The 27,036-nt window shown below is 43.4% G+C and overlaps 1 protein-coding gene across 1 annotated transcript in view; it reads right to left on the bottom strand.

Moving 5' to 3' along the window:
• Positions 1-27,036, bottom strand: part of ABL1 (ABL proto-oncogene 1, non-receptor tyrosine kinase) — a 138,028-nt gene extending 110,992 nt beyond the window's left edge. The window contains exon 1 of the mRNA XM_040225400.1: positions 25,306-27,036. Within this exon, the coding sequence (XP_040081334.1) occupies positions 25,306-25,441 (136 nt within the window). The 5' untranslated portion in view covers positions 25,442-27,036. The remainder of the gene's footprint in view (positions 1-25,305) is intronic.

Genomic DNA, 27,036 nt, shown 5'->3' with positions numbered 1-27,036 from the left:
TGGGGATTTTGGCACAGCAAGGTACTGGTAGGGATGTCAAACGATAGCTCCTCTGCAAAAGAGTTTGGAGGTTTCCTATAAAACTAAATAAACTTAACAGGTGACCTAGTAATACCCACACCGAGAAATAAACCCACACACTTATGGTTAGCCTACAACAAAGGTGGCAAGAATATAATATACAATAGAAAAAGACAGTCTTTTCAATAACTGGTATACTCAGAAAACATGTAAAAGAATATAATTAGAACATTTTTCACATAATATACAAAAATAAACTCAGAATGGATTAAAAACCTAAATGTAAGATCAGAAACTATAAAACTCCTTGAAAACATAGGCACAACATTCTTTAACATAAACCGTAGGTAGTTTTTTGGATCTGTTTCCTACAGCAAAAGAAACAAAAGCAGACATAAACAAATGGGACCTAATTAAGCTTAAAGGCTCTCGCACAACAAAAGAAACCAGTGACAGCATGAGAGGACAGCCTGCAGAAAGACAGAAAATACTTGCAAATGATATGACTGATAAGGGGTTAATATCCAAAATATATAAACAGCTAATAAAACACATTATCAAAAAGAAAAACATTAAAAAATGGGATGAGGGAGTGAATAAACATTTTTTGGTAAAGAAAACATAATAGACACATGAAAAGATGTCCAACATCACTAACCAACAGGGAAATGCAAATCAAGACCACAGTGAGCGACCACCTCACACCTGTCGGAATGACTATCACCAAAAAGACCACAAGTAACACATGCTGGGAAGGATGTGGAGAAAAGGGAACCCTGGACACTGTCAACGGGAATGTAACTGGCCACTATAGAAAGCAACGTGCAGGTTCCTCAAAAACCGAAGACAGAGTCACCACAGGATCCAGTGATTCCACTCTCGCGTCTACATCCAGAGAAAACAAAAACATTAATTCAGATAGATACATGCACCCCAGTGCTCACAGCAGCAGTATCTGCTACAGTAGCCAAGATATGAAAGCAACCCAAGTATCCATCACAGAAGGCTGGATAAAGAAGGTGTGAGATATACACACACACATATGTGTACACACACATACGTATGGTGGAACACTGCTGCTGCTGCTGCTAAGTTGCTTCAGTCGTGTCCGACTCTGTGCGACCCCATAGACGGCAGCCCACCAAGTTCCCCCGTCCCTGGGATTCTCCAGACAAGAACACTGGAGTGGGTTGCCATTTCCTTCTCCAATGCATGAAAGTGAAAAGTGAAAGTGAAGTCGCTGAGTCGTGTCTGAGTCTGTGCGACCCCATAGACGGCAGCCCACCAGGCTCCCCTGTCCCTGAGGTTCTCCAGGCAAGAACACTGGAGTGGGTTGCCATTGCCTTCTCCAATGCATGAAAGTGAAAAGGGAAAGTGAAGTCGCTCAGTCGTGTCTGACTCTTCGCGACCCCATGGACTATGGCCCACTAGGCTCCTCCGTCCATGGGATTTTCCAGCCAAGACTGCTGGAGTGGGGTGCCATTGCCTTCTCCAGTGGAACACTACTAAGCCATAAAGAAGAATGAAATTCTGCCATTTGCAAGGACATGGATAGACCTGGAGGGTAGCATGCTTAGTGAAATGTCAGACAAAGACAAATACTGTATGTTATCACTTATACGTGGAATCTAAATAATAAAACAAGCAAATGAATATAACAGAAAAAAGAAGGGGGAGGCTGAGGGAAACAGGACTACAAAACAGGAGAAGATAGAAGTGAGAGGTTAGAGGGATTTGAGGAAGGAATTACAAGCCAAGGCGCGCTGGTGGCCTCTAGAAGCTGGAAGAGGCAAGAAGAGGTTCTTCCCTAGAACCTTGGAAGGAGCAAGGCCCTGCCGACACAATGACTTCAGCCCAGCAGTACCAGTCTCAGACTTCTAATTTCTAAAGCAGTGGGGAAAGGAAGTTCTCGTGCTTGTGGTAATTTGTTATTAGCAATCATAGGAAACTAATATGCCATGTGAACTGAAAGCTTATATTCCCATTAAAAACTGTACCCAGAGGTTTATAACAACTCTCTTCATACACATCAGTAGCTGGAAATGACCCAAATGGCCTTCAACTGATGAATGAACAAACACACTGTGGTGATCGGTACAGCAGACTACTACTCAGTAATGAAAAGGAACAAACTATGGCTAGTTGCAACACTTGGATGTATCTCAAAGGTGTTATGCTCAGTGAAAGAAGTCAGTCTTCCAAGGTGACACAGTGCATGGTTCCAAAATGTGGCATTCTCAGAAAGACAAAACGCAGAGACGACAACAGACCAGTGGTTGCCAGCGGCTAAGGACGAAGGGAGGGAGTGACTGCAAAGGAATTGCATGAGGAAGGTTACTGGGGCTGTGAGAGCATTTTGTGTCCTGTTGTCGTGGGTGGTAGTTATTTATAGTTTATTCTATATCTTCCCTCTGCATCTTCTATAATTAAATCAGCACTAACACAGTAATAAAGAATGAAATAACCTTTGAGCCCAAAGCATTCTCCAAAGACATCTGGGTCAGCCCACATTCACTATGTAACTAAACATAAGCCTAAGGACCATAAAGTCAAAAAATAATTCTGTATTGGAAGAGCCTCAAAGAAATTCACCTCTTCCCTTCATCCTATGGCAGATGAAGATGCTGGTGAAAAATAACTTGGCTAAATAGCATAGGAATGGAGGAAGCTGAAAGCAAGGGCCTGGAAAACCAGTTGTCAAATAACCAGCAGAGTCTAGGCTTTACTTCAAATTCCTACAGACTTCTTTAAATTGACAAATGCCCAGAAAGTCATGAGGAGAATCAGCCATCACAACAACATAAAGAATGCAAATACTCTCGTATGTGTGTGCTAAGTTGCTTCACTCATGTCGAACTCTTTGCAACCCTATGGACTGCAGCCCCCCAGGCTCTGGTAGACCACTAAATTCCTTAGGCTTTTACCCATGTAAGAAATCTTTCTGACCAAGGAAAATTAAAGGCTTGCAGGGTTGCTTATAAACCTCAGAACTTAATCTCTAGCAAAGTAACCACAATATATGAATATAAATATTTTTAAAATTGTTTTATTTCCTTATTTTTATTTATTTATTTTGGCCGTGCTGCCTGGCTTGTAGGATCTCAGTTCCCCGACCAGGAATCAAACTCATGCCCCCCTACACTGGAAGCACAGTCTCAACCACTGGACCGCCAGGGAAGTCCCTATCCACAATACGTTACACCAAACTGTGCCTCCTGAATTTACAAAGGTTCACAAATAAAAACCTATGCAGACTCTGACAAAAGGGCTGAAAAAAAAAAAATGTGTGTGAAATGACAGGCAGTAGATTTAAGGGTTAGATAACTGTCCTGAAGAAATAAGAAACTACAGGAAGGAAAGAAAAAGAGGCATCTGGTCAGAGGACGCTGCCACTACAGCAAGAACGGCCCGGAGGCCCAAACGACAAGGAAATCCTCAGGGCAGGTGATCAGAGGCACATTTCAAGGAGCAAGAATGGAAAGAGCTCTACAGCTCACATCCTCCAACCACCCTGAAGGAAGTACTTTGCTAAAGAAAGTATTTGCAGTTTAAGCAGGGGTTTCCTTGAGAATTCTCTTGAGGCATTGCATTCCAGTGTCATCCTGTGTTGTTCAGATATAACCCATGGAGTTTACAGATAATCCATAATTACCAACACTGTGCAACCTTGTCTCTGGCGAACTGCTCATCACAACATTACCACTGCTGCTGCTGCTGCTAAGTCACTTCAGTTGTGTCCGACTGTGTGTGACCCCGTAGACGGCAGCCCACCAGGCTCCCCCGTCCCTGGGATTCTCCAAGCAAGAACACTGGAGTGGGTTGCCATTGCCTTCTCCAACCACTACTAGAGTTTATTTCTTAATTTTCCTCTAGTTTAGTCCTTTTTGGCCTGCTCCTTATTACTGACAGGTATATTATTCTAGAATTATAAATAATAAAAGCAGCAATAATTAACATTTGTTAGAGGCTAAGTAGTCATGTTTTTCCAGTAGTCATGTATGGATGTGAGAGTTGGACTCTAAAGAAAGCTGAGCACCAAAGAATTGCTGCTTTTGAACTGTGGTGTTGGAAAAGACTCTTGAGAGTCCCTTGGACTGCAAGGAGATCCAACCAGTCCATCCTAAATGAAATCAGTCTTGAATGTTCATTGGAAGGACTGATGCTGAAGCTGAAACTCCAATACTTTGGCTACCTGATGCAAAGAACTGAGTCATTTGAAAAGACCCTGATGCTGGGAAAGATTGAAGGTGAGAGGAGAACAGGACGACAGAGGATGAGATGGTTGGATGGCATCACCGACTCAATGGACAGGAGTTTTAGTAAACTCCAGGAGTTGGTGATGGACAGGGAGGCCTGGCATGCTGCAATCCATGGGGTCGAAGAGTCAGACACGACCGAGTGACTGAACTGAGAGGCTAAGTTCCAGGCTTTGTTAGACTTTTTATTATCTCATTTAATTCTCCCATCAACAGTACAATCAAGGGGAGTACTATGATTCCTATTTTGCCAATCAGGAACCAGAGACTCTGAGAAGTTAAAAAGACTTGCTGGGTCTCCCTGGCAGCTCAGTGGTAAAGAATCCACTGCCAATGCAGGAGACATGGGTTCGATCCCTGGTCCAGGAAGATCCCACATGCTTCGGCACAACAAAGCCTGTGTGCAACAACTATTGAGCCTGTGCTCTAGAGCCTGGGAGCCACAACTACTGAGCCCACATGCCACAGTCACTGAAGCCCTCACACCCCAGAACGTGTGCTCCGCAACAAGAGAGGCCACCACGACTAGAAGCCCATGAACCACAACTAAAGTAGCTTCCGCTCTCCACAACTAAAGAAAAGCCCAAGCAGCAGTGAAGGCCCAGCCCAGCCAAAAACAAATAAATAAAACTGTAAATATATATATTAAAAAAAAACCCGCTTGCTGTATTGCTCAGTTCAGTTCAGTCACTCGGTCATGTCTGACTCTGCAACCCCATGGACTGCAGCACGTCAGGCTTCCCTGTCCATCACCAACTCCCAGAGCCTACTAAAAAACTCCATTGAGTTTTCATTGTCCATTGAGTCAGAGATGACATCCAACCATCTCATGCTCTGTCATCCCCTTCTCCTCCTGCCTTCAATCTTTCCCAGCACCAAGGTCTTTTCCAATAAGTCGGTTCTTTGCATCAGGTGACCAAGGGATTGGAGCTTTAGCTCCAGCATCAGTCCTTCCAATGAATATGCAGGACTGATTTTCTATAGGATGGACTGGTTGGATCTCCTTGCAGTCCAAGGGACTCTCAAGAGTCTTCTCCAACACCACAGTTCAAAAGCATCCATTCTTCGGCGCTCAGCTTTCTTTAGAGTCCAACTCTCACATCCATACATGACTGCTGGAAAAACCATAGCTTTGACTAGAGAGACCTTTGTTAGTAAAGTAACATCTCTGCTTTTTAATATGCTGTCTAGGTTGTTCAGGAGAAGGCAATGGCACCCCACTCCAGTACTCTTGCCTGGAAAATCCCATGGACGGAGGAGCCTGGAAGGCTGCAATCCATGGGGTTGCTGAGGGTCGGACACAACAGAGCGACTTCACTTTCACTTTTCATTTTCATGCATTGGAGAAGGAAATGGCAACCCACTCCAGTGTTCCTGCCTGGAGAATCCCAGGAACGGGGGAGCCTGGTGGGCTGCCATCTATGGGGTCGCACACAGTCGGACACGACTGAAGTGACTTAGCAGCAGCAGCAGTAGGTTGGTCATAGCTTTGCTTCCAAGGAGCAAGCGTCTTTTAATTTCATGGCTGCAGTCACCATCTGCAGTGACTTTGGAGCCCCCAAAACATAAAGTCTCTCACTGTTTCCATTGTTTCCCCGTCTATTTGCCATGAAGTGATGGGACCGGATGCCATGATCTTAGTTTTCTGAACGCTGAGTTTTAAGCCAACTTTTCCACTCTCCTCTTTCACTTTCATCAAGAGGCTCTGCAGTTCTTTGCTGGTACCGAGCAAACTGTGTAGCACAGAGGATGTCCTCAGCTAGTATCAACTACACCAATGCTCGTATCGGCAGTCACATTGCTCGTAAGTGGTAAATAGGAATCTGAATTCAGAAAAAATCATGATTTCAGTATCACCCTTATCTCCCTGTTGGGACAAGGAGGCAGACACAGAAGCAGGAACCTGTCAAGGGACAAGAGAGCCCCTGTATATTCCACAGTCTGTACTTTCACTTCTGGGAAGGCTTGATTCAACATATACTCTCATTCTCTGAAGCCTTACTTTTCCAGGTTCACTTTAATTTATTAACTTAGTCTTCAATTTCTCTTTCAAAAACAGAACCAGCCACAATCAAACAAGAAGGAGTTTAATAATTAGACAATATGGGGAGTTTTATGAGATCAAAAATGCCACAAATTTCAGGATTCCCCTGGTGGTCTAGTGGTTAAGACTCCATACTTCCAATGCATGGGGTACAGGTTTGATCCCTTGGCAGGGGGAACTAAGATCCCCATGTGGCAGAGTGTGGTCAAAAAAAAAAAAAAAAAAGGAAAGGAAAAAAGGGCCAATTTCAACACTGATAAACATTTTCCATATGCATTTCAAAGAACAAGAGCTAAAGTCTGTTATCAAAAGAGTTCAGGCTGAAATCTGAGGGAAAGAGCTTCAGAATGATCAACATAAATGTGAAAGTCATTTCCCCCTCACTCCGGGAGTTTCCATTTCCTATCGTGAGCCAGAATTCGCAGGCAGGAAGGAGGAAGGGAGAAACAAGGAGGTATCAAGAGTTATGCTGTTGTTTGTTTATTTTTTTTCTTTCTACAGAAAAATGCAAATCAAAACTGCAGGGTGGTCTATTAGGCAGGCCAGTCTAAGCCACCTACACACCAGACAATTAAAAGGTCCCAAGGAAGGGAGAGTACCTTCTCACCTCCCGACCTTTATTCTTGCCGACTTTTATCTCTGTAAAAGCAAACAAGTGAAAACAATTCAACTCTAACACAACTTCAGCAAAAGAAAAAAAATGAATATATGTGTATATATATATGTATAATATGTATATACATATACATGGTTTACCTGCTCAATTTTTAGATAAGAGTACATAATTTTTCACAAAAACAGGCTGCTTCACTATATAATGGGAACCACCAGAAGTTTCTGAGCTACAAAGCGCCAGACTGCACCCTAGCCCAAGGGCTCTGGTGTTATTTGGGAACTATAATTTGCTTGCTCAAAAATTTTTGAGAGATAAAGGTATGTGATATTTTACAAAAATAGAGACTGCTGCTCCACATAATAGGAACCACCAGAAGGCTTTAAGCTACAACACCCCACACTTAAGATTGTTCTTTAGCATAAGGGCTCTGGCATTATTTGGTAACTTTTAAAAATAATACGCCAGGTGGGAGGTGGGGTTCAGGCTGTGTGTGGGGGGACACATGTATACCTGTGGTTGACTGACGTTGATGTATGGCAAAAACCATCACAATATTGTAATTATTCTCCAATTAAAATAAATTAATTGAGAAAAAGAATACATTTAGACATAAATTGTAAAAAATAATAATTTAAAAAAGTAACACAGCAAGGGCTCTGCATGGTGCTTTGCACAGAGAAAGCACTCCGGGGGCAGGCGCAACAGGTAAGGGGTATACGACAACGCCTGGTGTCCAAGCCTCCACTTCACCTAATGCCCTTTTGCTGAAATAGGACTCAGCCTCCAGCCAGGGGAGAAAAGCTTTTGCAGGTAGTCGTCTGGCCTTCTCAGAAGTCTGTCTAAGTGCACTGCATTGGTTAATGACTGAAAAGCCCCAGTGTGTCCTGTCTGACTCACTGCTGAGCGCACAGCCTCAAAATGACTGACATCCACGCAGCTGGAGACATCCCACGTACGTGGGAAAGAGAACTATTATCCCTCACAGATGGCCCTCCTTTGAGTTCAGCCCAAACCAAAGACAACCAGAGAGTACACGTGACCTTGTAACCTTAGTAGGCCTAGGAATGAGCACTGCACCACAACAGAGGACCCAGGCGATGGGGCTGGCGACTGCTCTGCTAAGGGCATGGAAGGTCTGGGTCCGACTTATTGCAGCCCCCAGAGACCCGGCGCTATGCGGTGGCCAAGCAGCTGGGCGTTGCCAATCCCAACAAACCTACTTTATCCCTTTTCTTAGGCTCTCAGCCAATTTCCTTTTCACTACATTTTCCTTACCCTGTTCTTGTTTTTCTCTGTGATGGATTGTAAATGGCTGAGGACACGTGTGGTCTTGCCCTCTTCTGTGTAACCCACAGTTCTTGGCCAACACAGGCACTCTGGTAGGCTCACGGGTCTCCCGTGGCGTCTGTGGGAGCAGGCAGCCCCACGACCAGCAACCACACAGAGCAGCCGCCCACTTAGCTTAGGAACTTTGTACCTATGCACAGAAAAGGACCCGATTTCCAGTTCTTTCCAGCCCTGCAATTCAAGGACATCCCAGGCGCAAGGACATGGCTCTTTGGGTTGTGTTATCTGTGGCCATTCATTATGGGATTCATTATGAATTTACTGGTAAGTCCTCCCACAAGCCAATTTAAACAAAACCTTCATTTCAATTAAAGAATCATGCGTTACTGACTCCACTGACTCACTATCTATGTCATGATTACGCATTCTTACAGAACAATGATGTGAACTTAGAAAGTCATACAGAGTTTGATCAACTTACAGAATCCATCCCATAACCATGACTTCATAATTTGGAAACACTAACCCCAACGCACCCTGAAAACTGTCGTAGGACACCTACATTTTTCTTACTTTGATTACGTATTACTTGTTCCAGGAGAGTATTAATTTTTCATTTGAACAATCCTGATTGAACTTTAAATTACTTCTTTGAATAATTTACAGAAATGTATGTTGTTTTTGTAAGAAGAAAAAAGTAGCTATTTTTAAAGTGCTACATCTTGTATTTCCTGAAGGCGTCTCTCTGTCATGTCGTTGTTGATGCTGTGCAGTCGCTAGGCTGTGTCCAGCTCTTTGCAATCCTATGGACTGCAGCACACCAGGCTTCCCTGTCCTTCACTGTCTCCTGGAGTTTGCTCAAAGTCATGTCCATTGAGCTGGTGATGTCACCAGCCATCTCATCCTCTGTCACCCCCCTTCTCCTCCTGCCCTCAATCTTTCCCAGCATCAGGGTCATTTCCAGTGAGTCAACTCCTCTTTGTTATCAGGTGGAGCCAAAGTATTGGAGCTTCAGCATCATTCCTTCCAATGAATATTCAGGGTTCATTTCTTTTAAGATTGACTGGTGTGATCTCCTAGCAGTCCAAGGGACTCTCAAGAGTCTTCTCCAGCACCACAACCTCAGCTCTTTCTCTTGTTATGCCCACATCTTAAACTTTTTTCAAAAATAAGAGCCCTTTAAAAAAAATCAGGAAACGCTATGCATTTAACTGACAATAACATGATGGCATGATCGTGGATTAGACAAAGCCAAGGCAGGTGCTACTAATTAGACATCACGTGTCATGGCTCAGCCAAAGTAAGACAAGGCTATACAGGCAGCTTCCTGCTAACGCGTAACAGAAGAAACGCACTTTTGTATTTCAAGAGCTCCATTTTCCCTGCTAGGCTGAAAAGGCTTACATATCACCAATGAAACACACATTTTTCTAAGAATAAAAACTTTTCCTTACCTTGTAGCCACTGAACAATATATTTTGTTTTGAATAATGGTGTGGGGGGGTGGAGAGTAATAACTGTCACTATTACTTTTAACAGCATGATTTAACATTTTTATGTTATCCTTCACCCACGCAGACCACCTGATCCCAGCAACTACCTCAGATGTGCTTCTCAAAACAAACCTTCCAAATGTGCTAATAATGATCACTTCTTAGTTTCCATTTTTTCCTTGCTGTTAAAAGTATCTGAAACTGTAGTTGTATTAAATAACTTAATGTATCACAAGTGACTGGACTAGTAGCTGAATGTACTCATCAAATGTCGCCAGTTACTACTGTGGAAGGAAGGGCAATTGAAAGGTAAACACGATTATGACATTTCTTTCCCCTTCGGCAATGTTCTGACAATATCTTACACTTTGAGGTTCTTTGCATTATGACTGTATCTGGTTTTCCAACTGTCATCTCTCAAGAACAGATAGTGTTGTGAGGCAGAAGCAGTTTTAATATTTAGACAAGTTAAAAAGACCAGCAGGCCTCAAGGAAGACACTGAAAATGAGCTGAGTCTTTGACCAGTGTTTACCCTGGGCACTCAGCACGCTTTACCATGTGGCTTCCATGTAAAATGGTCCAGAACAAACACAATAGCTCCTTAAGCCAGAGGTTCTGTGTTCTTTAAACTGACCCGGAGCTCAGCACATTAGCTGGGGTGCTGACCACAGGAACAGCCAAGCATAGGAGGGTCAGGCACTGTGCCAGGGCTGGCACTGGCTGACCCAGTCAGTCTCCAAGAAGTGGCAGTAGCCAGGCCGCACTACCAACCGAGGACTGGGTTTAAAGGCAATAAAAATAACCTATTATCTTTAACAAAGTGGTGCTGTAACAAGGCAGTCCAGCAATATACTTCAGGGATATAATTAGTACAGTGTGGTAGGGAGAGTGACAGTTGCTCAGTCACGTCTGATTCTTTGCAACCCCATGGTCTATATAGTCCATGGAATTCTCCAGGCCAGAATACTGGAGTGGGTAGCCTTTCCCTTCTCCAGGGGATCTTCCCAACTCAGGGATCAAACCCAGGTCTCCTGCATTGCAGGCAAATTCTTTACCAGCTGAGCCACAAGGAAAGCCCAAGAATACTGGAGTGGGTAGCCTATCCCTTCTCCAGTGGATCTTCCTGACTCAGGAAGGAATTGAACCAGGGTCTCCTGCATTGCAAGTGGATTCTTTACCAACTGCACTATCAGGGAAGCCCAAATATGTGAAAGTCTCTCAGTCGTGTCTCTTTGAAACCACATGGACTATACAGTCCACGGACTTCTCTAGGCCAGAATAATGGAGTAGGTAGCCTTTCCCTTCTCCAGGGCATCTTCCCAACCTAGGGATTGAACCAGGTCTCCTGCATTGCTTGTGAATTCTTTTTTTTAACTTATTTTTGCAGGTGGATTCTTTACCAGCTGAGTCACAAGGGAAGTCAGTGGTAGGGAGAAGCATCCTTATGAGACAGAATTTTGCCAGTTTCACAAAACATAAAAACAAGTGTGAAAGTAGAATACAAACGCAGAAGTGAAGCCACTCAGTCGTGTCCGACTCTTTGTGACCCCATGGACTGTAGCCTGCCGAGCTCCTCCATCCATGGGATCGTCCAGGCAAGAGTACTGGGGTGCATTGCCATTTCCTTCTCTAGGGAATCTTCCTGATCCAGGGATCAAACCCAGGTCTCCCAAATTGCAGGCAGACTCTTTACTGTATGAGCCACCAGGGAATCCATAAGACTAACGCAGAGCCTAACAAATATAATTATGATTTGTCAATGGAATCTGCCATTTTTCTTTCAAAAAATGGAACGGTGAAATAACTGATCACCTTAAAATGTATTGCCTTTTCAGCGAGAACACCGGTGGTATAAGTTATAGGAAAGTGCAGGCGTGCTCAGCTGTGTCTGACTCTTTGCAACCCCATGGACTGTAGCCCACCAGGCTCCTCTGATCGGGGGACTTCCCAGACAAGAGTACTGGAGTGGGTTGCCATTTCTTTCTCCAGGGGGTCTTCCCAACCCAGGGATCAAACCCTCCTATCTCCTGTGTCTTCTGCACTGTCCGGTGAATTCTTCACCACTGCGCCACCTGGGAAGCCCAAAAGTAACAGTAAATCCAACACAAAATTGGCTTAAACAATCAGGAAGCAGTGTGATGCCACATAATTCAAAGTCCAAAGGTCAGCTGGCAGTAGCAGCCCTACGCCGTCCCCCTCACTCCCCGACTCCACCCCAGTGCCGAGCCTCCCAAGGCTTCCGGGCTCCGGCCTGCAGGTGCTGCCTCACGGTTTACACTGACTGCCAGAAGCAAAGGCTGTCCTCCCCCAGCTCCAGGGAAGAAGGCCTTGCTTTCCATCAGAGGGTCAGTTCAGATGCTGTGCGGGTCTGAGGGCAGGGGTGCTCAGTCCTGGCTGCTTGTCAGAATCACCTGGAGGGTTAAAAACAAGAACGAAAACGAGGAGACACTTTGCAGACCTTATGGTCACAGTGTTCTCTCTAGCACAACAGCCCCTTTCCCTCCCTGGCAGTAATCCTTTTGTGCAAAATCTCTCTCTGCTAAAAAACAAATTAAAAAAACTGAGGCTCCCCAAGGTATCTCCCCAGGCCAATTAAATCCTCCCGAGTGGTGGAACCTAGATGGAAGTCTTCTCAAGCCCCTAAGGAGAAGGAAATGGCAACCTACTCCAGTATTCTTGCCTGGAGAATTCCACGGACAGAGGAGCCTGGTGGGCTACAGTCCATGGGGTCACAGAGAGTAGGATGCGACCGAGTGACTAACACACAAGGAGATTCTAATACAGAGCGACAGCTAAAAACTGCCTGGTGAGAACCCCTCTGGAGGCTGGGGTGGGGCTGTTCCTTGTGAAGTGCAGGGCAGTGAAGGAGCCGAGGGCAGTAGGGGCTATGCAGGCAAGCAACCCGGCCCTGCAGTTACCTCTTTAGGGTCTGCCACACAGTGAGCCTGGTGAGATGGTTCGCAGCAACATAAACACGTACATCCCTTAAGCATGTTAAAAATGTTCAACCTCACTCAGAGGAGAGCTACTAATTAAATTAAACCCACAGTAAATCCAAGATACTATTTCCTACTGAAAAGTCCCCAAAGTTGATATCACAGGCTCTCAGCTAGGCTCTGGGGATACAATTACCCTTGTGCATTACTAGTAAAGAGAGTGTAGCTATCAACATAGTATCTACCTTAATATCTACAACTACTACTATCTATTGATACTAAGTAATACTTTGGTATAGAAATTAATTAAACTGATTCTAAAATGTATCTAAAAGGTATCTGGAACAAGAATAACCAAAGCAATCCCAAAGAACAAGTCTTACTCTGGGCTAAGTTGCTTCAGTACTGTGCTTCTCTTTGCGGTCCCATGGACTGTAGTCCCCCAGGCTCCTCTGTCCATGGGGTTCTCCAGGCAAGGATACTGGAGTGGGCTGCCATTTCCTTTTCCATACTCTACTGGCTATTAAGACTTACTTGAAAGCTACAGTGTTTAAGACTACATGACATGGTGCAAGGACAGACATATAGAACAAATAAGTAAGCAGTCCCCACACAGACCTAAACACACGTGGACACCTGATTTATGCAGCAGCAGACGTTCTTCTCAGTTAAAGAACCAGTTAAATACGGGGGGAGGGGAACAAACCATTGTCTCTATATGGAAAAAATCAATTTCAAGGGAACTATAGGTCTAAATACGAAAGGTAATAGAATAAAACTTCTCCATGACCTTGGGGTAGACAAATATTTCTTGTACAGGACCAAAAAAAAAAAAAGCACTAATCATAAAGACTGTTAAATTGAACATTAGAATTAAGAACTTTGGTTCATTAAAGATATCATTAAGAGAATAAGAGAAAAAAAAAATACAAGCCACAAAGTATGAGAAGATACTTGCAATAAATGCATTCAAAAAGTGATTGAGAATATATAAACAATTCCTATAAATCAATAAGAAACACATATATGTATGTGTATATATGTATGATATCCAAATAGCCAATAAACATATGAAGAGGTACTTAATATCATGAGTTACAAAAAAAGTTCAAATTAAAACCACAATGAGACACTACTGCAGAGTCCCATGAAAAGTGGACATTTAAAACACTGACAGAATCAAGGTTTGACAAGAATGTAAAGAAACTTAGTCTCCTCTACTGCTGATGGAAACGACACTCATGCAACGACTGGAAAGTTCTTTGACGGGGAACATGCCTAAACCGTGTAAACAAGCGATTCCACTTCTAGGTATATAGTAAGAACGTTCGTAGAAGCATTATTTGTAAGTAGCTAAAACTGAAAATAATCTGCATGGCCATCAATAATAGCATGTGTAAATGAATTCTTGAACATTTATAGACCACAACACTAATTAACAATGAAAATGAACAAACTACCAATACCTACAACAACATGGATCAATCTTATAAAAAATAACGTGGAATGTAAGAAGCTATCAAAGCACAGAAATCTACATAGATATATACTGCTCGGGTTGAAAAACTTGCAGACCTGAGCCTCTGCTTCTGGCCACAGTGCAGTATCAGATATCCTTTCGCCCTAAGCAAATGCAAAACTGAACAAAATAAACAGGCATAAGACAGCAGGCAGGGCAGTGACCCTTAGAGAAGAGGAAAACAGCAGGGAAGCTCCAATTTCCTGCACAGGGCACTTTCCCAACTGTGGTGCAGGGAGATGATGGCACCCAAGCTCAGAGCAGCAGTCCCAGTGAGCTGCGGAAGACGGTCTGGACTCCAGACTGCTGAGGCAACTAGAACTGCAGGCAGGACAGCCGAGAGGCGGAGGCTTTGGGAAGTGGAAAGCGTAAGACAACACAGGTGGCTGACGCACATGCAAGGGGAGATTCCATAGGCTCAACAGGCAGCGTCGGCTGCGAGGGTGAGCAGTGAACACAAGTACCAAGATTTCATGGGGCCCGAAACACGCACGTGCAGCCAGTCCAGAGTGGAGAGACCTTGCTAAACACCAGATTCCAGAAAAGTCAAGCATTAGCATCAAGAATGTCCTCTACAGTAAGGGCCTTGCCTCTGGACTAAGGATAAATCCAAAAACAGACTCACTCTAACAAAATACAAACAACCTACCGGATCAAAAGAACATGTCAGTAACTTAAGCACCTGTCAGAGCAAAATGAAAACCTCTCTAAAGTAAGACAAGACTGAAAATCCCTACAGTGTAACATGCACATCTGATATATAATAATAAATAAACATGCAAAGAAGCAGGAAAATGTGACTCCTAAGGCAGGGAAAAAGCAATCAATCAAAATAGACCCCAAGATGAACCAGACTGAGCTTTCCCTGTGGCTCAGCTGGTAATGAATCGGCCTGCAGTGCAGGAAACCTGGGTTCGATCCCTGGGTGGGGAAGATCCCCTGGAGAAAGGAAAGGCTACCCCACTCCAGTATTCTGGCCTGAAGAGTTCCATGGACTGTATAGTCCTTGGGGTTGCAAAGAGTCGAACATGACTGAGTGACTTTCACTTTTCACTTTCACTTGACCCAGATATTTGAATTAACAGACAGGTCTCTACCTTCAAGAATTTTGAGGAAAGATGGACCTAATGAGTGAAAAGATGGTGAATCTCAATAGAAAAATTCAAACTATAAAAAAGAACCAAATGGAAATTTTACAATTTAAACTGATTATATCTGACATAAAAATTTTAAAGAAACTGAAGATTAGAAACTGCAGAGAGTTAGTGAACTTGTAGATCAACAGAAAGTATCTCAACTGAAAAACAGGAAAAAAAAAAAAGTCTGGTGACTTAATAGAGTTTCAAACTATATGACATGAAAACTAACAGAATATCTATAGTTACATTTTCATTCTAAATATTGCTTTTGTATGCCTTTTCTTTTTCTTCATCAATCTCACTAGATGTTTGCCTATTTGACAAATTTCTTTTAAAGTCAGCTTTTGGTATATTTTAAAATTTTTTATCTATTTATTTACTTATTTGGCTGTGCTGGGTCTTTGCTGTTGCAAGTGGGCTTGCACTAATTGTGGTGAGCAGGGACTTCTCTTCACTGGGGTGCACTCCCGGCTCAGCAGTGGGGATGACTCCACCCTAGGCAAGGTGGCTCAGGAGTTGTGATGCATGGGCTTAGTTGCTCCATGGCGTCTTCTGGGACCAGGGATCAAACCTGAGTCCCCTAGTTGGCAGGAAGATGCTCAACCACTGGACCACCAGGGGAGTCCCAGCTTGCGGCATTTTTGATCATTTCCATCTCTCAGCTGGTGTTTTTATTCTTGCCACTCCTCTTCTTTTGTGTACTGTAGGATTACTCTGCTTTCCTAGCTTCTTTAATTAAATGCTTAGTTACCCCCTTCTCCCACACCATCTTTGTTTTCTAATAAAAGGTTTTAAAGCTAAAAAAAAAAAAAATTTAAAGATAGAATTAAAAGCAAAAAAACCCCCAATCTATCATCATAGCTGTGATTTTTAACATCTGAGGCTCGGCAACAACAAAACACACCAAAAAAGAAACTGAGCAAAAGTACAGATAAAATAAGTATACACAAAATAGGTAAGGCTGTAGAAGATTTTAAACAACACTGTCAACCAACTTGATCTAATTCACATTTACAGAAAATTACAACCAACAACTGCAGAACACATATTCTTTTCAAGTACAAATGGAACATTCAGTAAGACAGGTCAAAGGCTGGGCCATAAAATTAATCTCAGTAAATGTCAAAAGACTGCAGTTTTACAGAGGATGTTCTCTGATGACATGGAATTAAGTTTGAAATCAGTAAGATATCTAGACTGTCCCAAATATCTGGGAATTAAACATTTTAAAAACAACACATCAAAATCTGCCTTTAAGAAGGAGAGGGGAGTCAAGCAGAGTTCTGAAAGGCAGATGGGTTTTGAACACACAGAATAGTGATGTCCGGGGCACAACCACCACACAGAAGACGTACACAGAAGGCCCTAAGGGAGTGCTTCCCCTTACTGCAGCTCATCTTCTAAGTAGCGGTCTTAATCTTTTTAGCCCATAGACTCAGATAATATGCCTGACATACTCCTATGAGTATAATTCCCAACTCAATCATGTTAACTCGTCCTTTTCCCTCCCACTCATTAAATGCATTTCTTTGCAACACACTTCACAACACACCAGTGGTTATCACATGGAGATCTGTGGCACAGGCAAAGTCCCTAAACAATACAAAGTGATTTCTTCTTTTCTTCAATTTCTATTATTTTCTTTGCTAGGTTGCTTCATTTAAATAAGGTAAAAACTCAGTTAAATCATCTTTGATCATCCTCTGTTACTAATCCCATTTTTCTGTTTTCTGAATTTTCTATTTTCTTCTACATTATTAGCTTATTTCTTAAAAAGGAGAACAAGGGACTTCGCTGGTGGCTCAGTGGTAAAGAATCCACCTGCCAGCGCAGGGCACATGAGTTGGATCCCACATGCCGCAGAGCAACTAAACCCACGTGCCCAACTACTGAGCCTGTGCTCTGGAGCCCTGGAGCTGCAGCTGCTCAAACCCGAGTGTCTAGAGCTCCACAAACCACCGCAATGGGACGTCCGTGGGCTGCAACTAGAGAGTAGCCCTCACCTGCTGCAATTAAAGCCAGGTGAGGCTTTAATGAGAAAGCCAGCATGCAGCAAGGAAGACCCAGTGCAGCCAAAAATAGTTTGGCCAAAATAAGTAATAGGTCAATAAAATTTTTAAAAAACTTACTTGTAATGCCAAAAATAAGTTTTTTTCAAAAAAATGGGGAATAAGATTTTATGAAAAACAAGAAAGCCATACAAAATGTATTAGACTATGAAAAACAACAGGATGCCTGAAGAAATGCACAAACATACAATTTTGCATCTTAGTTCATGTATCACAACCCCAATCCCTAACATAAAGTACATGATATAATCCTTCCAAACAACCTATTTAAAGACCTGATTGAACTTCAATACCTATAAGACTCAACAGCTGTACTTTTTCCCACCTCCTAACCTGTATGGTTGCACAGTGTAATTTAACAATAGTGAGAACTATATTGTTGCTCTATCAAGTTCCTATTTGATTACCTTGAATAAAGTTTTATTTGAAAACAGTGAAATAGTTTTAAACTGAGAGTAAATAATTTCTTATAATCATTTTTCAGTTAAGCTCATAATAAAACATCTGATATGTACAAATTAAATAAGTAATACCCTGAAAGACATAGAATGTACTAACTTAAAAATTAGAAAATCTAGAAATAATTTAGAGGAAAAAAAAACCTTCAATTTTAAAAAGTACTAACTAGAAAAGCATTACAAAGCTTTACAAATTGAAATGATTTTATATTAAAAACATTTACTACCAAGAAAAACAGGAAAACTTGTGTGCAAATTTTTTTTTAACTCCGCAACTTTCTGATTTAGGGTGGAAAAACCTAGAGAAATGGGATTTAAAACTTAAACATGAGTTAAAATCATTCTCTTGTAAAATTTTGAATATCACCACCCTGACCCCCACAAAAGAAAAAAAAAAAATCAAACTAATCCTACATAAAGGCGTCAAGTCTTAACTTCATAAACTACCGAACGGCACCTTGCTTATGTGAAACATACACGGAGGTTCTCCCTTGGGGATGTCATCCACTCTCGTAGCTTTAAATGCCAGCGAGAACCTGGTGGCCCTCAAGTTCCCTCTCCAGCCTGGAGTGCTTCCCTGAACTCAAGCTTGGAGCATGCATGTATGCATATCTGACATACCCATGCACAGGCACCGCACACGCAGCAAGCACAAGCAGCAGCTCCAGGTGGTCGCCGCTTCCTCACCCTCCCACCCTCTGGCTCCCATTTCAGGAAAAGGCAACTCCATGTTTCCAGTCACTCAGTCCCCGGACCCCTGACTTCTCTCACATCCCACATCTAAGAACAAATCTAGTCAGGAGTGCCTTCAGATACTCACAGAATCTGACCCCTTGACCGCGGCCACCGCCCTGACCAAGCCAGCGCCATTCTCACCCAGACTAGTGCTATCAACAGCCAGTGGACTCGCTCCTGCCTCCTCGGCTCCCCTTCAGGACGAAGCAGCCAGAGAGACTGCATTACAGCGTGAATCAGGTTGTGGTCATCCTCTCTCGAAATTCTCCCAAGACCACACGAGGAAAAGCCAAAATCCTCGAAACGGACAACAAGGCCACTTTCTTCTCCAGCCAACCTCCCGGCTCCCTCATTTCATCTCCTGCAACCCTCCTTCACTCTCTCTGCTCCAGGTACTCTGGGCTTCTCGAACCTGCTAAGCAAGCTCTACCTAGGGCCCCCATATGCCTTGATTCCCCTCCTGCCTAAAAGCCATTATTTCCATGGCTTGCTCCCTCACCTTCCTCTTTAGGTCTTTATTCAAACCCCACCTTCTCAAAGAGCCCCTCTGGCCACCCTAACTAAAGTCACCCCCTAACATTCCCTGTCCCCTTTTCTGTTATTCAGCTCCTCAGCAACTCTATGTTTTACTTGTTGCTGGTGCTGAGCTCCTTATTGCAAAATTCAGGCTTAAATTGAAGAAAGTAGGGAAAACCACTAGACCATTCAGGTATGACCTATGTCAAATCCCTTATGAGTATACAGTGGAGATAATGAATAGATTCAAGGGATTAGATCTGGTAGACAGAGTGCCTGAAGAAATATGGACAGAAGTTCATAACATTATACAGGAGGCGGTGACCAAAACCATCCCAAAGAAAAAGAAATGCAAGAAGGTGAAATGGCTGTCTGAGGAGACCTTACAAATAGCTGAGAAAAGTGAACGGGAAAGGAGAAAGGGAAAGATATACTCAACAGAGAATAGCAAGGAGAGACAAGAAAGCCTTCTTAAATGAACAATGCATAGAAATAGAGGAAAACAACAGAGTGGGAAAGACTAGAGATCTCTTCATGGAGAAGGCAATGGCAACCCACTCCAGTACTCTTGCCTGGAAAATCCCATGGATAGGGGAGCCGGGTGGGCTACCATCTATGGGGTCGCACAGAGTCAGACACGACTGAAGCAGCTTAGCAGCAGCAGAGATCTCTTCAAGAAAACTGAAGATACAAGGGAACTTTTCACACAAAGATGGGCACAATAAAGGACAGAAATGGCAAAAAACTAACAGAAGCAGAAGAGATTAAGAGGTGGCAAAAATACACAGAACTAGACAAAAAAAAGGTCTTAATGACCCTTTAAACCAGATCCAGATAACCACAATGGTATGATCACTCACCTAGAGCCAGACATCCTGGAGTGTGAATTTAAGTGGACCTGAGGAAGCATTACTTCGAACAAAGCTAGTGGAGGTGATGGAATTCCAGCTGAGCTATTTTCAGATCCTAAAAAAAGATGCTGTTACAGTGCTGCACTCAATATGCCAACAAATTTGGAAAACTCAGCAGTGGCCACAGAACTGGAAAAGGTCAGTTTTCATTCCAATCCCAAAGAAAGCCAATGCTGAAGAATGTTCAAACTATCACACAATTGTGCTCATCTCACATGCTAGCAAGGTAATACTCAAAATCCTTCAAGCTAGGCTCCAGCAGTATGTGAACCAAGAACTTAGAGATGTACAAGCTGAATTTAGAAAAGGCACAGGAACCAGAGATCAATTTGCCAGCATCCATGGGATCATACAGAAAGCAAGGGAATTCCAGAAAAACATCTAGTTCTACTTCATTGACTATGCTAAAGCCTTTGATTGTATGGATCACAACAAACTATGACAAATTATTAGAGATGAAAAAAACAACAAGAAATTCTTAGAGATGGGAACACCAGACCACATGAGCTGCTGTCTGAGAAACCTGTATGCAGGTCAAAAAGCAACAGTTAGAACCGGACATGGAACAAAGGACTGGTTCAAAACTGGGAAAGGTTTTGCTGTATATTGACACTCTGCTTATTTAAGTTATATGCAGAGTACATCATGTGAAATGCTGGGCTGGATGAATCACAAGCTGGAATCAAGATTGCGAAGAGAAGTAGCAACAACCTCAGATATGCAAATAAAACCACTCTAATGATAGGAAGTGATGAGGAACTAAAGAGCCTCTTGATGAGGGTGAAAAAGGAGAGTGAAAAAGCTGGCTTCAAACTCAACATTAAAAAATCAAAGATCATGGCATCTAGTCCCATTACTTCATGAAAAATAGATGGGAAAAAAGTAGACACAGTGGCAGGTTTTATTTTCTTGGGCTCCAAAATCACTGCAGATGGTGATTGCAGCCATGAAATGAAAAGATGCTTGTTCCTTGGAAGAAAAGCTATGAGAAACCTAGACAGCATATTAAAAAGCAGAGACATCACTTGGTTGACATATAGTCAAAACTATGGTTTTTCCAGTAGTCATGTATGGATGTAAGAGTTGGACCAGTAAGAAGGCTGAATGCCAAAGAACTGAAGTTTTTGAATTGTGGTGCTAGAGAAGACTCCTGAGAGTCCCTTGGACAGGAAGGAGATCAAACTAGTCAATCCTAAAGGAAATCAACCCTAAATATTCATTGGAAGGACTGATGCTAAAGCTGAAGCTCCAATACTTTGGCCACCTGATGTGAAGAGCTGACTAACTGGAAAAAACCCTGATGCTGGCAAAGATTGACGGCAGGAGGAAAAGGAGGCGACAGAGGATGTGATGGTTGGATGGCATCACTGACTCAATGGACATGAGTTTGGGCAAGCTCCGGGAGATGGTAAAAGGCAAGGAAGCTTGCTATGCTGTAGTCCATGGGGTCACAAAGAGTCAAACACCATTTAGCGACTGAACAATGAACAACAACCCCACCAACTAGAATGTAAGTTTGAGGAGGGCAGGGAGGTGCTTTTACCCACTAATGTATCACCAATGACTAAAACACTTTCTGGTACATAGTGTGAGCTCAATAAATATTTGCTGAGAAAAGAAGGACACATTAAGGTAAACAAGTTTACTAAGGAATGCTTTCAATCCTGTTTTACCAACTTTCACAAAAGTGAATTTTTAGTCAAGACACTGAAATTTGAAAGGAACAGAAGGTCCATGAAACAATACCATGGTTTCCTTCCCCCCGTTGCCTGTACATATGGCTAGCCCTTTGACCTGAATAATCCTAGCAAAAAGCTGCCATTCAGGTTCATCACCACCACCATACCACACAACATTATTCTTGGCTTCCAGATTCATGTCTGGTCCAACACTGTATGTAATGGCTGCAAGTTTTTTAATCCAAACTATATGAATATTAACCAACTCTAGAAAGATCAGCCTGTGAGAGATCAAGAACCATTTGCTCCCCTGGGAAAAGTATACCCAAAGTCCAAAGAAATTCACTTGTCTTCAGTTAAAACATGATCTAGGCAATTTCTTTCATTAAACAATATTTATTACAAAGAATTGACTATTTGGTTGAGATGCCATCAATTTGTTCTTTAGACCCTCCTAATTTGGGTATTACAAAATAGAACAAATTTGTTGTAAAAAGTCTGAAACATCACAAATGCAAAGTAAAAAGTGAAAGTTTTCTGCTATTCCACCTAAATCCCAATTCCCTAGAGATTAACAATTATGTCAGTCTAAATGCTTCTATACTTTTTTCTGTACATGAACAAATAAATAGCTAATTTTTGTTTTACAAAAATGGGGCCACACCATGTAGACTGATCCCCAAATTGCTTTTTTCCACTCACCATTACACAGACAGCTTTCCGTGTTGGCATTTACAGTATGTTGGCAATAAACATCCTTACGTGATTTCCTATTTCTGTTTGTTTGCTCACTCCCTTATATGACTTCTTGATAGACTTTCTATAGCAATAGTTTAAAAAGTTTTATCTCACGACCTCTTTACACTCTTGAAAACTAAATAGAACCCCAGAGTGCTTTTATTTATATAGATTATCTCATCAATATTTACTATAGTATAAATTTAAGCTGAAAATTTTAAATTATTCATTTGTTCACCTAAAAATAAACATGTTTATTTTCACTGGGAAATGCCTTGTTTACCCCCATTTGTAGATAACTGTAGATACTGTTCTTTGAAGCTACACCAAACTCAATAAGCGGTAGTTTCCTAAAGGCTAGTTTTGATACAGAATCTAAAACTCTTATCAATTAATATTTGTATTGTTACATTAAAATTCAATGGTCCATCTTGCCCCTTGAATCAATCTTTTTCACCTGTGCTTGACTTTATAACATCATGTGTTTTCATTTACAAAATATCAGTTCACTGAATCATGCAGGTCTTCCAAATAATGTATTTCATTATAAGATATCAAAATAGTGTGTTTATAAATATTACCACCAATCTCTACTTCACAGGAGCAGATACAAGTTTTCCAAAACCCTAATTTTTGCTGGAAAGCAAAGATGTTTTCACTGACAACAGACACTACCAGCTGTTCTCCTTGAAACACTTTTTAATACATTTTTTAAATCTGAATAACCACAATTTGTCAGTAAAAATGGTAGTCTATGAAAAAGCAGCAGGTTCGGCTTGAACTAACCACTGCCCAAAGCTCTTCCTAGAGACAAAGAGCACACAGAAGTACTTCAATGAAGATTACAAAGATGTAAACATAACAGTTGAGAACTGATAAAATTAATACTTTTTGCTGTTTCATCAGGAACATCCTTAAGTGAAAACCAAAAAATATATGTATGTATTTATTTTTACTAGTTTACTATGAGTGCGTGGCATGAAGAACACAATGGCTACTATGGTTAGTTGCCACAACCTTGATTCATGCTTAGAAGCTGCATTACATTTGCACCATTACTGCAAAAATTGCAAATAACGTCTTGTGTGAGTGCATGCTAAGGTCAGCTCAGTCATATCCAACTCTCTGTGACCCCATGGACTGTAGCCCGCCAGGCTCCTCTGTCCATGGGATTCTCCAGGCAAGAATACTTTAATGGGTTGCCATTTCCCTCTCCAGGAGACCTTCCTGACCCAGGGATGGAACCCTCGACTCCTGCATTGCAGGTGGACTCTTTATTGCTCAGCCACTGGGGAAGCCCAGCATCTTAGTACTGTGTTAATATGAAAAGTTTTCACCTCTGGACCCTCTGACGGGGTGAAAGGCACACCAAGGGCACTACACTATTCCATGCTAGGACAGCTTCCTAGAACGGAGATTACTGGGTCACCGCTATGTACATCTTAAATTCAGATATGATTCGCCAAAGCTCTCCAAAATGTCTGTACCAGTTTTCACTGGGGGTGGCAGAGGATGAGATGGCTGGATGGCATTACTGGCTCAATGGACATGAATATGAACAAACTCCGGGAGGCAGTGAAGCACAGGGAAGCCTTGCAAGCTGCAGTCTATGGAGAAAGTTGGACGTGACTCAGAGACTGAACAATTTTCACTACCTAAGGCTGCATGATCATCACTAGTTGAAATGCAAATAATTCACTTACAAATCTTGATCGTGGGAAGTACCATAATACATTATTTACCTGTCTAAAACCAATGCTAAAATACAACTCGTGTTTCAAGGCAAAAGTAAAATCCAGCATGTTTCAAGGCAAAAGTAAAATCCAAGTACCCAGATTATTTAGAAAATCAAACCTCAATTGTCAAATACAAGTTCACTGAATAGAAAACTTTGTTTATTGCAGTCACAGGTTGTTAAGGGTATTTGTGACTGAATTTCAAAGTATATGCTACTTGCACACGTCTTCCATTTGCTTACAGAGGGTGGGTGGGCTTGACTGATACTTAAATAAGTACTAGGTCTGAAAAATGTCAGGCCGTGACAGTACAAACAGGATGCTAATTAATTGGTGCGTGGCTGGCCCCTGGCACAGACATCGGTCTAAGCTGATCCTTAGCGTTAAAACTTCACACAGAATTACTGGATGTGACCAGAATAATATGTACTGTCAGCACTCAAATGCCAGTGGTGTTCATAAAAATGTCAAAGACAACCTTTCTTGCCCCAAGTGTCATGTGAAACAAAGAGAGGAGGAAAAAGCTCCATTCTGAGGAAAGGACTACTCCCCGTCTCAGGAGAAACCACTGAAAGCTGGGGCTCCTCAGTTCACAAGGAATGTGGCCTCCCCTCAGCTGTTTCCACAGAGCTCCAAAGTGAGGATTTTCAAGTTCTACTTATGATTGAAAAGATCAAGGTTATTAGTGTCAACTAGGGCCTGTGGTTTTCAGCTCTGGCAGGTGCACAAACCCCTTTGAGCATAAGACTGAAAGCTCCCCACAGATAAAGCAGTGAAGGATCCATGTACCTCAGAGGAAGGAAGAGCCCAGGCCACAGGTCAGAGCAGAATCATGGACTATGGATCCTGAGAAATCCCCTAAGTCCAACCTCCTCAGGAAGCTGGAATAGTAAAATGGCTTGTCCAAGGTCAACGGTGAATTAGATAGGGAATCAGGCAAGAAATAAGCAGTAAGACTTCGAATAAAGCCATCCAGTGTCATCAAGTAACTTTTTCTTATACAAGGAAAGTTCCACCGGAGACTAAAAGATACCTAGAGGAACTGAAGTTTTAAATAGAACTGGAAGGAACCAACACAAGCCCTGTGGTTCCAAAGTTCCTTACGCATGGCAAAGCGGAAAATAGGACCAGAAATCTTGAAGAGCACTCACCGTGTTCCACAAAAACATTGCAGTGTGGACCCCCGTGCCTCGATGATTCCTTCTTGCCTGCTCCTTTGATAAAGTGCAGGGCAGGCAGACTTGGCCTCCTTTGGTCCCCAAGAACTTTTCCAGGCTGCTGCCCCATAAAGCAAGGATAGGCACCCCTTTCCAGAAGAGGGTTCAAGATCTTTCAGAATGATCAGTGAGCTGAGAAGGAAACGGTCTTTACGTGGGATTTCACATTCACCGCATCTCCACCAGTCAGTAACTGAGGTCAATCACAAGACATCTTCCACAAAAAAGGAAGTGAAGATTTTAGGTTGACGCGTGCAAACAGGAGTTCCGATTATATTCGCAGTTTATCAATTCGAAGTAATGTAACTGCAGTGCGACCTCAAAGTTCCTGGATTTCAAGTGTCTTTTACTGGCTAAGTTTCCTCCCTTTCAAGGAGAAAAACCTAAAGAGAAATATTCACAGGGGATGCTGTACAACGGTCAGTGAGGCTAAAGTCGTGTCGATTTCCACACATCGAGGAAACGTGGATCGGTCTTTGAATGCTCCTCCAGAACTTTTCCTGGGGAAGTCACCCACCCCCTATCTTGGTGTCTCCATCTTCCAACAAATTTCCTGCCACACTAGCTGCCGCTCCTGCTTTTTCTCTACTCTGCTCTCCGGAAAAGGACACGGGTCACCCCGACTTCAGCGAGAGCTGGCCCTCTGACGAGAAGGAATGCATGGCCAGCAACTTTTTAAGTCCGCTTTTTAAAAGGCCTGTGAAACCAGTCCAGGCTTTTCCTCTGCATTAAAGTTTCTGGCTGGGCTGAGGCTGAGGGGGCCGTAGGTGACATTGGAAGAAGTCAGGGCATTACAGGCTCACGGGAGCAACGTTGGGGGGCTGGGGAGGGGAGGCCACTTGACAGCAGGGAGGGGATTTGAATGAGGGGGGCGCTCCGAGGCCAAACTTGAGGCCGGGACTCGGAGTTAAGGGGCGGCTCGGGGGTAAAGAGGGAGGCTGCCGGGGCGGGAGGGGGGGGGGGCACGGGCGGCTTACTCCGGGGGGCGACGCTCCTCCAAGCCTCAGGAAACGGGGTGTTCCCAGGTCTGGGGAAAGAGACCACAACCCCAGGGTGCCAGAGCCGGGATGGAGCTGATAAGGGACGACGGGCTCTCGCGGCCCCGAAGGCGGGTGGAGGGCAGAACGGGGAGGAGGCCCGGCCGTCTCAGCTGCCTCGAGCCTGGGGGGGCGTCTCTGTCCGAGACACCCCCCTCCCCCGGGCCCGGACGTGGCTACGGCCGCCGCTGCCAGGCAGTCACATCCCCCGGGCTCTGTCGCAAGACCCGGCCTCCCCGCCCAAGTAGGGGCCGTGGACAACGCAAGGCGGGCTCCTCAGCTGCAGGACCCAGGAACCGGTTCCGGCTCCGGCGCTGCTCAGGGACGGTCACCGACCCCCGCGGCCGCCATGATGGATTACTAGCCGCTCCACAACGAGGCCAGGCCCCGCCCCGGCCCCGCCTCCCGATGACGTCCGGTGCACGCCTCGCGTGGGGACCGGGACCCTCCAGACACCGCCTTAGGAGACGCTGCGGCTTTTTTCGGCTCTGGTCTCCCAGCCCTCCAAGGCCTGGCCCCGTATGACCTGTTAAATGTGGTTCTCCAGAGGGGCAAGGTGAGTGGTAAGGAAGCTCCCGCCTCCCCTGCACTGCCATTGGTCCCCGAGAATCCGGGTCAGCTCCCTCTC

The sequence above is a fragment of the Oryx dammah genome, unplaced genomic scaffold (assembly GCF_014754425.2).
Source record: "Oryx dammah isolate SB20612 unplaced genomic scaffold, SCBI_Odam_1.1 HiC_scaffold_25, whole genome shotgun sequence".
In the NCBI taxonomy this organism is placed as follows: domain Eukaryota; kingdom Metazoa; phylum Chordata; class Mammalia; order Artiodactyla; family Bovidae; genus Oryx; species Oryx dammah.
The sequence above is the reverse complement of the archived record's forward strand: the minus strand, read 5'-3'. Positions and strand labels throughout refer to the sequence as shown.